Here is a 12,997-nt window from a genome sequence, read left to right as displayed (position 1 = left end):
TTTATGATTTTGCATTCACCTACTCAGTTTTGAAAGGATAAAGAAGCCTAATGCCTAGAATCTTGCATACTATATTCCCTAAGCTACTGACTAGCCTTACTTTCTGGGTTGAGTTTATATATTTTAACATGATTTCATAGGCCCTACTGTTTTTTCGTGCTCCCTTGCAATCATTTTGTATCACAGGTCCTACTTGCAAATTGCAATGGATATTGTCCTCAAGAAGAATTAGGCCTTTTTAGTAAACGTTTTAATTTTTGCATAATTGGCGTTTATGAAGGGAGCCTTGTAGCAACGGTAAAGATGTCTTCGTGTGACCTATAGGTCATGGGTTCGAGCAGTGGTATTATTAGGGTATGATGCTTACATCACACTCCCTTGAGATGCGGCCCTTCCACGGACTCTGCGTAAACGCGGGATGCTTCGTGTACTGGGTTGTCCTTCATAATTGGCGTTTACGCTGTGTAGACCAAAATTCTGGGTTTTGATGGGAGTTTTGCATTTTCTTGTTGATTTAATTCTGTATTTACTATATTATATTCACCCTGCAAAGTCAGAGATCAAATCTGATGTAGCCAACTAAGATGAGGTATCTAAAGTAACTGTGGGTTCTGGCAAAGAAAAGTTAAATCTGACTCACATTAAAACTATATGTTCAAACCAAATCCATTTTCTTATAACTTTTATTCAACTGGTTGATTAGTAAAGTCTATTGTGCAGGAGCTTTTGCATCTTCAATGATGAGGCCAAATGGTTTCTACAATAGAATGTCCTCCTCCTGTTTCATCAACTTGAATTATTATCCCTCTGCAGCCATTTCATTCACACACTACCACAAAGCTTTTCCAGATTCTTGAAATCAACTAGTACATAGGACCTTGTACTAGCATGTGAAAACAATCAAAAGTTCTCACTTTTTTGCTCCTTTTCTGTTTCTTTATCTCATTCATTTTTTTCTTTCTTATTGTGATTAATCGTGTATAGAAACGTGGTGATTCTGTTTCAACCACAGCTTCTAAAGCATGCCACCTAATACAATCTTTAAAGGTAATCAAGAATATCTTATTAACATCATCATCATAGGCTTTATGAGCTAAAAGAATGTTTCCCTATATCCCTAGTGATCTTCACAGGTTCATTAATCTTGAGACATAATCATGATTAGTAAGACCCACTTTCTAATTACATAAATGATTTTCTCTTAACATCTCTCCTTCAAATCAGAGCTCCGTGTCACTGCTCAAAGAATGCAGAACTCTAAGGCAGCAGCGAAGAAGCAGAAGGTTCAACTTAGGGGATGCAGTGCCTTGTGCTGCAGTTGTAGGCTGAGTGTTTCGTCGTCTTCAGAAGAAGCTGAAAGTTCCAATTCTGATAGATATCCAACCATTTCAAGCCTAACACATGCCATGGTGCAAGAAAGGTTAGATAAGATGATTAGAGAAAGAGAAGAGGCTAAAAATGAAGAGAGGAGGAAGGCGCGAGATGAAAAGACCAAGTTTATAGTGATGATAGCAATGGAGAAATCTTCTTACGATCCAAGAGAGGATTTTAGGGAGTCCATTGAGCAGATGATAATAGCAAATAGGATTCATGATACGAAGGATTTAAGGCGACTTTTGAATTATTATGTTTCTATGAATGCAGAGGAATATCGTGCTATTATATTCGAGGTGTTCCATCAAGTTTGCACCAATTTCTTTTTATCATGTAAACACCATTCATATCGTCAAGTATAAAACTTCGGTTTTCCTTCAATTCCAAGTTTGCAGCGTTGTCTTACGTTTTCTTTATTTCGATAGTAGCATAATATAATAAGTACAAATTTCAGAAGTGATCTTGTGAAGTTACTGTGAATACACACTGTATTATTCTATTCTTCCGAAATTTTATCAGCGCCAAGCAAGAAGTTATAGGTCCATTGCAATTGTGAGCGAGTCATGAATGAGAGTGCATCCTCATACCAAGCTGTTTACATTGCGATAGAGATGATCAAGTGGATGAGAGACGCCATTTGAATATTTGATGATGCAGTAACTTCTCACGTAGTCACTCTTCTTTAAGTTCTTAAGGATAGTCATGCTACTTATGGCTACACAGGCAACAAATATTGCAGTGAGTTGTGTGAAGTATACAGTGCAGATACAGATTTAGAAACAAAACCATCTCCAACACCGTCTCCAGATGCAGCTGTCAAGTAACTGCTTCATCAGCACACGATCAGAATCTCTAGATCCAGCATAGTTAAAGACCAGTTACAGTAAAACACTAATAACATACTGGTAGATTGCAACAAAAGAACATGACCACAAAAATGGATTGAATTCATCTGATGCCAAAATGAGAACTAACACATCCTCGTACACCAACTAATAAAAACTTTCCAAAACTTTCCTCTAGGAGTAATGTAGATGTCTGTCTACAAAATACATAAACATAAACTTGCTAGGAGACAAACTGATCAAGAAGCCGGCTCTCAGCTTATCACTGAATGTTTGAGGACTTGTTAAGAATAACACCTTCATATTTAACCTGGAACCACTTCATTGCGTCCTCCTTTGTGACCCTGTGCTGGATCCCAACTCGAGACTTGCACCTACGACGACGAGCAACACGGTATCCAGGGCGCTCCAATACAACGTAGAAATCCATACCATAAATACCAGTTGAAGGGTCATATCTGTGAAACAGACAAGAAAAAACAGAATGATACAGCTTAGAAACGATTTATATATATATAATTTAAAAAGCTACACACAAGGAAATTCCAGCAAAAAATTTAAGGCAATTCGTGTTATGAACAAGGAATACCATCAACAGACTAATGTTGGAAGCAGCTAATTTTGTTGATTATGAAGCTAAAAACAGGAAAGATACTTAGATGACAATTTGCTTACTTGATTCCAAGATCAATGTGCTCCTGAATACCAAACCCAAAACAGCCGGTTTCACTGAAGTTCCTTCTCAACAATTCATATTCCTTAACTTTCAATCCACTCTCAAGTAGCTGCATAGCTTTTTCCCCTCTGACAGTCACATAGCAAGCTATCTTTTCATTACGCCTGATTCCGAAGGACCTCACAGTGTACCTTGCTGTTAATGAGAACCATGCAAGCATGTGTGAGAAATTAAATATCATCTTCAAACAGGTAGATCAAGATAAATACAAAAATCAGTTAAATGTCCACAAACAAAACAGTGGATATTCCATTCACCAGCCATATCACACATGCCAATGCACAAATAAAAGCAGGAAGCAAGTTAAGCTAACCATAACTCGTGAATAACATGGTCATCAAATTTCTACAATCTTATATTGTGAGTAAGGCTGGCTTGGATCAACATCTAGCAAAAATACTAGCATATCTATGTTGCCTAAAAGAACAAAAATTCAGTGCTATTACAAGAACGTGCAACTAACATAGCTAGTTGCTTGAGGTTTTCATTCATCACAAATAAGGGCCTTCCATATACAGGTAGACAAAAAGACAAGTTACTCCTCGCAACCTTTCATTGAAACTGTAATTAATCAATCAATCAATCAACCAGGCCTTAATACCAAAACTATAATCAACTAGGCCTCAATCCCAAAACTAACTGGGGTCTTCTATACAAGTCCTCTGTATCTATCCAGCTCTATTCGCGCCAACACATAAACTGCAACTAATTATATATTAAGGCCAAATATTACAAATGCAATATGTTAACCAATCACCTTGAAAGTATACATAGGCCTCATTTCATTCATTAGACAAATGTTCATAGTGCAGGTCTAATATTTCCTGACAATGTCCTTAATACAAAGGTGCCGATTATTATATTTAAAAGCACATAATATTCAAAGTCTTACCCTTGGAGAAAACAGGTGATTGACCACTAAGTTGCTCCAACACCTTAAGTATCAAAATAAAAATAGATCCAATTTTAGGATCAATATCAATAGAATGGAATATAATAAATTCAGGGTGATGTTGTGAAAAGGGGCTGAACCTTTGCAGCTCTGGTGAGTCGATCTCCACTCTCACCAACGGAGATGTTGAGGACAAGCTTCTGAACCTTGATTTCCCTCATGGGATTGCTCAGTTTCTTCTCTGAAGCCTGCTCTCATTTTACACAACAAGAAATGCTTAAGTTATTGGCGTATACATAAGATAAACATGAATACACACTGAATGGAAATCGCAGAGAGATACCATGGCGTTTCTGCTGGAAGATGTTGCAGCTGCAGGGAGAGTTGTACGGTACTACTGATGGCGCGAAGAAGATCCAAAAAAAAAAACCCTAAACCTATCTAATTTTTGACGTGGGCCGCAACTTGTATTGCTCCCGAGAAGTGTGAAGTGCACAAATAACCCGTCCCCTATTTAAAACATAGCCGAAATTTACAAAGTTTTTAAATGTTTAGCCACTTTAGAATCAACTTCAAATATGCTGTTCTGAAATGAAAATCGAGGTTTGAAGATTTTAAAGTTAAATTCTCTGAGAAAATCTAAGATCCGAAGTTTGAATAAGTTTAAATTCAGATATAAGGTCTGAAGTTAGGTTTAGGAAAATCCAACTCTAGGCTCGAAGGTCTATATTTGAACTTTGACTTATTAAACTTTAAATTTTCACTAAGGTTCTGAACGAGTCTAATTACGAGTATGATGATTTCAAGAAGAAAAAGAAATAGCTTTAAATTATTTTTAATAACTTCATATATTTTAAAATAGGAGTGTTACTAGTGGCTATATAGTGTCATCTCTACTTCTCACATCTGTCAATTTTTAGTAAGTGGAGTGGATGTTTAGTTTTTGGATTGTTTATTAATATTTAGTTAATCTTTTGAAGTTTAATTAAAAATAGATATTTTTAAGATGGAAGTAAAACTTAGATAAAAAATATTTCCAACTAAAACACGAAAAAAATTCAGGATTGTGTGTTGGAGTTAGAAACTCTCCACTTCAGCGCGTTCTACTGTAGTTTAGAAATTTTACAAGTGAAACTTTAACACATTTGATGAATTATAATTCCCTACACATGGAATCCAACGCAGTATAGTAGAGTTTCATGCTTTCATGTGTTAAGCTCCAACATACTCTATTGGAGTGGAACACAAACTATCTTGGAACTCCAAGATAGTGTCTTGGAATTTAACTTTATTTAAGTACCACTCGTAAAATCACCCCATTGTAGTTTTTTTGTACATTACAAACTAAAATTATCCCATAATGAAATATATATACATGAATGCTGAGAGTGTTTTGGAATTCAAACTTCTACACCACAAACATTAATGTCATGACCAAGTTCATGGTACGTATTATTCGCTTTGGGCGTAGGCTTGCACGAATTTGTCTTTCGGGCTACCACATTAAGCTCGAAAAGCGCGCTTGCCTTGTGAACTTACGTCATGTTTTATAAAGCTCTTCACTTTCCTCTTCTATTCCGATGTGAGATTCACCTTAACATAACATATGCACCCCTTTTTCAGAAGCTTGTAGTCTAGAAGCCTGTCAATCATGCTTGACCCACCCTCAGCGCTCCGCCCTCCGTCACATGCATCACAATTATTGTGAAGTTTGAGATGTTTGAGCACAATTTTTTCAAACGCGGACAAAAATTAAACAAGACACCAGAATAGCCTATTTGTGTAAAAACTCCCAATATGTCACAAGAGATGGCCCAATAGACAACAATGCGGCCCAGCCCAATTACAAAAACGCAAAGCTGCCATGATTACCCAAATCCAGAATCCAAACGACGTTTGCCGTGGTAGCCGTCGAAGTGTCGTTTGAAGTTTCCCGGTAGTCTTTGCTACCGGCACCAACTTGAGATTGGGTCATTAATTATCCGAACGCATTCTTCCTTCTCCGTCGAAACGAGCTCGTCTAATCCAAAGGTGTTTACTCTTTCCAGTTATGGATTCTTCTGGATAATTGATTTTCATGACGGTCAAGTTTTGTTATTCAGAAACTAGTTTCCCTTAAAAAAGAATTTGCCTTGACTTGAAATATGAAAAATGAAGATGTTGCAGCTGCAGGGAGAGTTGTAGGGTACTACTGATGGCGCGAAGAAGATCCAAAAAGAAAACCCTAAACCTATCTAATTTTTGACGTGGGCCGCAACTTGTATTGCTCCCGGGAAGGGTGAAGTGCGCAAATAACCCGTCCCTTATTTAAAACATAGCCGAAATTTACAGAGTTTTTAAATGTTTAGCCACTTTAGAATCAACTTCAAATATGCGGTTCTGAAATGACAATCGAGGTTTGAAGATTTTAAAGTTAAATTCTCTGGGAAAATCTAAGATCCGAAGTTTGAATAAGTTTAAATTCAGATATAAGGTCTGAAGTTAGGTTTAAATTCGTGTGTGTTTATGTGCTGCCCTAGATTTATTCCTATTAATTTTGCAAGGTGAGAAGTAAAATGAAGTACTTGTTGTTTTAATTTGACACTTACTTTTATGAACTATTCAAAGCATTTCTATTATTGATACTATTCCATTCTAATTCTAGATTTCATTTGCCTTTAAATCTTTTATCAATAGTAAATAAAACAAGTTGGTATTGCTTGACTAGTAGCTTTTGCAATTTCATATTTGGGTAAAATAAGTTACTATTTCATGATTGTTTCTGCTAATTGAGTATCCTTCAATCTATGTTGCTCGTACTTTTAAAAAATGTTGTGTGGTACGTGTCAACACATCCTCCAAAAATAGTGCAAATTTTGGAGCATACGACACGGGTGCGACAACATTTTTGGAGAGCCCAATCAACATAGCCTCCAATGGTCGCAACTTCGTTCTTGTTACCTACCCTCTTTGTACAGACGGCCAATGGTTGACGGGCTCTTGACATTGCTTGTTAATGCATCTATTCTTGTTCTCTGAAAATTCTTGTCGCTCTCAAGCCAAAGTTCCTTGCTTTTGAGTTCTAACTCTCGTATTTCATATGAGATTTATCTCCCTTTCAGTCCTTAAACCAAAGTTTCTTGCTCGTGACTCAGTTCACAAGTGATGGCTGACCGCCATTGTAGAAGTTAAAAATCCTCTACTTCCAAATCCTGGATCCTCCTTTGAAAAAGAAGGAGCTCTACCTCCTTGTACCTTAGCAGGTGACTCCTTCCTCAAATGTTGGGTTGCTGATAATAGTAGTATTGCACGGTGGCATGTCCATCTTTCGATTTGAACTCAAAAATGCTTACTGTAAAATATGTTACTATTTTGTACTTCCAAAAGAAAGAGTTGATATCTGAAAAGGATTTGTCTGATAATTTTGTTCAAAAATGATTCAGGTCGCAGTTCTTAACTTCCAGATTAGATGTGGAGTATCAAAGATAAATTATCAACAAGGTTAATGAATATTTGCATAGCATCTCTTTGCAAAGCGAAACAATTGGAGAAAGCTGAAGCTGTACTAGTTGATGGCATAAGAATCGGAGTACAACCAGATGTCGTCACTTACAATACAGTAATTGCTGCATATTGCCGCTTTGTTGGCATTGATGCAGGTTATTCCATCCTTTATAGGATGAAGGAGGCTGGAATTAGTCCTGATGTTATTACGTATAACTCTTTAATAGCTGGAGCTACTAGATATTGCATGTTATCCCGATGTCTCGATCTGTTTGATGAAATGCTTGAGATGAGTATTCTTCCTGATATTTGGAGTTACAACACCTTAATGCATTGCTTCTTTAAATTGAGAAAGCCAGATGAGGCTTACAGAGTTTTTCAGGATATTATTTTGAAAGATATTTCTCTTCATCCAGCAACATTCAATATATTAATGAATGGTCTTTGTAAGAATGGATATACAGAGAATGCCCTAATGTTATTTAGGAGTTTAAAACGTCATGGATTTACTCCCCAATTAGTAACTTACAACATTCTTATTCATGGGCTGTGCAAGTCAGGTCGAGGAAAAACTGCAAAAGAGTTTCTCAATGAATTGGTAGAAGCAGGTCATATCCCAAATGCCATCACTTATACGACAGTAATGAAGTGCTGCTTCAGATGTAGACAATTTGAAGAAGGCCTTAAAATCTTTGCAGAGATGAGAAGGAAAGGATATACATATGATGCCTTTGCTTACTGTACAGTTGCTAGTATGTTACTTAAAACCGGGAGGATGAATGAGGCCAATGAGTACCTGGGCTATATCATTACAAATGGCTTTGACCTTGATACGGTGTCTTTTAACAACATTATTAATCTATATTGTAAGGAAGGTCAGCTGGATAATGCTTATAAGTTGCTGTACGAGGCGGAAAAAAAAGGCTTGGAATCTGACAAGTACACCCATACTATCTTAATTGATGGCTTGTGCAGGACTGGTAATTTCAAAGAGGCCCAGCAACATTTGGACTGTATGAGTATGATGGGTTTTGATTCTAACTTAGTTGCTTTGAATTCTTTTATTAATGGGCTGTGTAAAGCTGGTCACCTTGATCATGCTTTGCAGATGTTTGAATCAATGGATGCCAAAGATTCCTTTACTTACTCCACTATAGTGCATGGTCTTTGCAAAGCTGGGAGGTTTCGTGCAGCATCTAAGCTATTACTATCGTGTGTTAGAGGTGGCATGAGAATTCTTAAATCAAATAAACGTGTTGTTATTACTGGCCTTCGTTCTTCTGGGTTTTCGCATGAAGCAAGGAAGGTCCAGTCTAAAATTCGATTGGCTAAGATACTGCATTATTAATTAGGAATGGTGCTCAACGCTGCCACTCAAATGTTAACCTTATTAATTGCCTACGGTTTTGCACTATAACGCTTTATGGAGGCTGAAAAACCTCGAGCGTTAATGCAACTGAGAATACAACCTACAGTAACCAGTTTCAAGTCAAGTATTCGATCCTCTTGTAAGAGGCAAACACAATGACACTTCTGTCAGGAGGTTGTTAATTATATACTTTCCCTCACCCTAAGGATACTGATGACATGCTGTTGAAATTGTGAAGAGTTATTCTGTGGAAGTAAAAGCATGCTTTATCACAGATGCTAAACAACTAGGCGGGTCGGACTGTAAGTCATTTGTACTTCTAAATAATCTCTTTTCACTTATTTTGGTGTATTGTTTAGTATTGTATTCCAAAGTTAGATAGTAGAGTACAATCAGTTCAAGGAGTGACTCTTTTCTGCAGCATGACATTCTGGGCTCTGAATCCGAAATCATTAAGCAGTTGTGATTGGCTGAAGATAAATCAAAGGTGAGGATTGTATTCCTCACCTTGAGCCAATCAGTTCAAGGAGTGACTCTTTTCTGCAGCATGACATTCTGGGCTCTGAATCCGAAATCATTAAGCAGTTGTGATTGGCTGAAGATAAATCAAAGGTGAGGATTGTATTCCTCTTTTCCTTTATCTAGAAATGAATTGGTCTTACATATTTGAGCCAGAATGCTTTTTTCTCCTGTTTGAAGTTGCTTAAGATGTGTTGATTCTAGCCAATTGACTCGGGGAACGAAGGTCTGTTAAGCTAGATAGTTAGTAGGGATCACGGTTATACAGTTAATACATGCATCATGCTTTTATGCTCTCTGTCTCCCCAGTTCCTCTTTTGAGGCCTTTTGTAAAAAAGAACAACTTCAGTGTTTCAAACCAAAAGTTACACTCCCTCTTTTCTAGCATTTTATATGATGGTATTTCATTGGTACAGAGTTCAAGATATTCATTTGACTTATATTTTAAATGAGCGATTATAAAAGAAAATGTTAAAGTAATGCTGAAAAGTTTATTTGATGGAGAAAAAATCATGTCTAATTTTAAAGTTTGAATAGTTGAATGCATTTGAATAACTGAAAGTTTGTATAGAAATGGAAATGGTGTCAAAACATTTGGGAGCGTCCAAAATGGGAAGTGTCTAGATCTGAACCTGAAAAAGTAGTTCATAGACAGAGCCTTGAAAGTAGCGGTAAGCTTAGGTAATGGAGGTTCTCTCTCTGAACTGATGCTGGATTAACTAAATGTTATTTAAATTCAACAAATTATTCAAGTTAGATTTATAGTTTTGTTAATAATTCGACAAGTGACTTAGATTTATAGTTCTGGATTTTGTGCTATAGGAATGGATAAAAGAATCTTATATATGAATGTTATAGCATTGAATAAAGGTTTAGTGATATTCTTTTCCTAGATCTGATTTTGCAGCTATTCTAGAGTACGGAGCTTCTGCAACTATCATCTATTAACTTCTAAAGGATGTAATTCAATTTCTTAATCTGACTGGTTCAAATGTTCAATTCCTGGATCTCATCAAGCACTTTTAATGTATTTAGTTTTCCTTGCTCTTGTACTCAGGGGATTTTGCACTAATCAATAGAATTTTCACTTTCTCCAAGGTATAACTTTTTTTCCCCAAATCAGGACCTGCACATCTTTCTGCCTTGAACTTATCAAGTCTTCTTGTAGTTTATAAACATCTTTGGAAAACATAGTAGTTTTATGTTATATAATTTGTATAAAAGCACTACACTGCTCTTGTTTTCTCTTGGCAAGTTATTTGTAGCTTAGCCCTTTGGAAGTAAAAACTTATACTTTGAGTTCCACCATTTTTCTGACTGAAAGTGTTTGGTTTATATTCTTTGCTTGAAATCCTTTTCATTCTTAAGTTTCAAGCTTAACATATTTGCAGTTATGCATGCTGGAAACAAGAATATAATTTCACATATTATAGCAATTAGATCTCACATAGAGTAATTATTCATCATTAAACTGAATAGATTAATGCCTGCTTCTAGTCAGTTTGTCTCAGCATTTGATGAGAGGTACAATGTAAATGAATATGACAAACTCTCAACAACCTGGAGATGACCAGACTGACCACAACTATTGGCTGTTATCAAATTCATTGATAATTGATGTTGTGGTATACCTTTGATCATTTGCAGATTTTTTAATGCGGTTGCACAATAGGTTACTACTGGAGGACAAGCTTTGTCTATTTAAGTTTGAAGTTGTAAGTTCCCTTCATCTTCATTTTCCGAATGGATTTTCATAGCAGCTTCAGGTGTGAACTTTTTCCTTGCTCCCTCTTTCTCTATGATAGGAGATTGAGCAACTTCAAAGATTTGGGACAAGGAAGCCAGCTTCTAAAGCTTCTTCTGTCAAAGACCATGTACTTAATCTGGTGAGTTTAAGTTTCTAATTTTCTCCATCACTTAGAGCTTTCCTTGGTAGGAATTGAAAGGAAATTTATTTCTCTCAAAATTTGTTACGTTATACTAATTCTCCTTAATGCCCGAGGTTTTTGTAGATTTTCTTGGTAAGATAGCACTTTCCTATCTCGATTTAAGAAGCTTTTACCCCTTATCGGAGCAAGGCAGTGCACAAGTTTAAATTACAAATGATTTTCATCTCAGGAGAAGGATGTGGCAGCAAAATACTGTAAAAGGAACAGCGTGGTTTTTGGTTCCTTTTAATGTTGCATGTCCTATCCAAGGCCACAGCTTACTCTAGTAGTTCCACATCAAAGCATTTATGTCCATCTACTGTCGAAGCTGATTCTTACAAGGTAATTTTGTCCTTGAATCTGCAAGAATGACAGTATCTGAGATTGGAAAGAGTCAAAGACGCACCCAAGGGGTGTGGCCTGGGGGTCAATGAAGTGGAGGGGAGAATCAAGAGGTCTTAGGTTCATATTCCAGTGGAGGCAAAAAATACTAGGTGATTTCTTCTCATATGCCTTAGCTTTGATGGAGAGAGTTAGGGTACATGTGCTAGTGGGAGGTAGCAACTACCCAGTGGAATAGTCAAGCCGCACGCAAAATGGCTTGGACACTACTGTCATTTAAAAAAAAAAAGTCAAAGACATTAGGAAGCCCAAGGCAGAAGAAAAAGGAGTTAGTGGGTAGGATCAGGGTTACTTGGAACTTATTTTTTCGGTTTTCCTGTTCTAATTGAAGGTGAGTGGAAGTTTTATGCTGATATTTCTTCTAAAAGTGTAGTATTACTTGTTGGAACATAAAGGATTAAGAGATGCATTCCTCTTGGGGATAAACAGAATCACATTGGTATATAGCAAGGGGTAATTGATAGATGTGAAAAGAAGCTAACATCATGGAAGAAGCAGTTCCTATCTTTTGGAAGCAGACACTTCAGTAAACACTGTCTTGATGGTATTCCTACTTAGATATCACTGTTCTATATCTCACAAGAGTTGGAAAAAGACTTTTCTCATTAAGAAGCAAAAATTCAGATAAGAAAAGTTTCATTCAGTTAGAATACAAAAGAGAGGGGTGGGGTGGGGGTGGGGGTGTTAAAAACCTAAAGAGCCATAACAAGTGCTTCTGAGTAAATGGTTGTGGAGACTAAATGATGGAGGAAATGACTTGTGGAGAGAGGTGATCGACACTAAATATGGTAAATCTGTTAATTGAGCTTCTAAATCTGTCTCACAGCCAAATAAAATGGTTGTATGGAAACAAATCTGCAGCTTATGGGATGAACTCCAGAATACTATGTTAAAAGCTGGCAGAGGGGATATGATCAGATTTTGGCTAGGCAGATGGTTAGAGGAAGGATGTCTTAAGGATATCTTTGCGTAATTTATACAACATAGCTGTAAATAAGGAGTCTGTAGTTGTTGACATTTTCTCTGAATCTGGCTGGCGATTATAATTCAGAAATTCTAATGCTTGGGAAATGGAGGAGCTGTGACTTGCTACATTTTGTTGCTGAAGCAGGCAAGGGTATGGGAAAAAGAATGGCCATGCGAACTACTATGGAAAACTAAAGCTCCTCCTAAAGTTCCTTGCTTTGGGTGGACTTGGACACTCAATTCTTGTTTGACCCAAGATGTTCTACAGAAGAAGATATTCAACATTTGCGGTGAATGCTATTTCTATGGAAGTGACTAGAGTCTTGCAATCATCTGCTGCTACTTTGCTCTCAAACTTGGCAGATATGGGCATGTTTTCTGGATATTTTGGTGTATACTGGGCAATGCCTCAAGAGTGTGAAGTATCTATTGCAAAGCTGGAAGGGGCTTTGCGCTCCTTTTTGCTCTTATAAATTGTGTCTC

The 12,997-nt window shown here is 36.9% G+C and overlaps 2 protein-coding genes across 8 annotated transcripts; one reads left to right on the top strand and one right to left on the bottom strand.

The window, feature by feature from the left end:
• Positions 1-2,258: 2,258 nt before the first annotated feature.
• On the bottom strand, positions 2,259-4,323 carry LOC104090394 (large ribosomal subunit protein uL5z-like). The gene is made up of 5 exons (XM_009595472.4): positions 4,191-4,323; positions 3,988-4,095; positions 3,848-3,890; positions 2,895-3,090; positions 2,259-2,677 (listed from the first exon to the last, which is right to left on the bottom strand). Exons 1-5 carry the CDS (start codon positions 4,191-4,193, stop codon positions 2,482-2,484), a joined length of 546 nt encoding a protein of 181 aa, XP_009593767.1. The 5' UTR covers positions 4,194-4,323; the 3' UTR covers positions 2,259-2,481.
• A 1,330-nt stretch (positions 4,324-5,653) lies between these two features.
• On the top strand, positions 5,654-12,205 carry LOC104090396 (putative pentatricopeptide repeat-containing protein At4g17915). Of its 7 annotated transcripts, none has more exons than XM_018768853.3 (6): positions 5,654-6,390; positions 7,270-9,001; positions 9,121-9,311; positions 10,866-10,933; positions 11,024-11,104; positions 11,337-12,205. In XM_018768853.3, exon 2 carries the CDS (start codon positions 7,296-7,298, stop codon positions 8,676-8,678), a length of 1,383 nt encoding a protein of 460 aa, XP_018624369.1. In that variant the 5' UTR covers positions 5,654-6,390; positions 7,270-7,295; the 3' UTR covers positions 8,679-9,001; positions 9,121-9,311; positions 10,866-10,933; positions 11,024-11,104; positions 11,337-12,205. The 7 variants fall into 7 exon arrangements, with proteins under 7 accessions (XP_018624369.1, XP_018624368.1, XP_009593769.1 ...); XM_018768852.3 differs by having other exon boundaries at positions 11,231-12,205; XM_009595474.4 differs by having other exon boundaries at positions 5,654-5,878; positions 11,024-12,205.
• Positions 12,206-12,997: the final 792 nt, after the last annotated feature.

This window comes from Nicotiana tomentosiformis, chromosome 7 (assembly GCF_000390325.3).
Source record: "Nicotiana tomentosiformis chromosome 7, ASM39032v3, whole genome shotgun sequence".
NCBI classification, from domain to species: Eukaryota; Viridiplantae; Streptophyta; class Magnoliopsida; order Solanales; family Solanaceae; genus Nicotiana; species Nicotiana tomentosiformis.
Note: the sequence above shows the minus strand (reverse complement) of the source record. Positions and strands in the feature narration are given on the sequence as shown.

Coding starts and splice junctions, on each gene's coding strand:
- LOC104090394 (XM_009595472.4), bottom strand. Junction 3,891..3,987: donor GACTCACCAGAGCTGCAAAG/GTTCAGCCCCTT, acceptor TTGATACTTAAG/GTGTTGGAGCAACTTAGTGG. Junction 3,091..3,847: donor ATCACCTGTTTTCTCCAAGG/GTAAGACTTTGA, acceptor TCTCATTAACAG/CAAGGTACACTGTGAGGTCC.
- LOC104090396 (XM_009595474.4), top strand. CDS start 7,296: ATGTGGAGTATCAAAGATAAATTATCAACAAGGTTAATGAATATTTGC.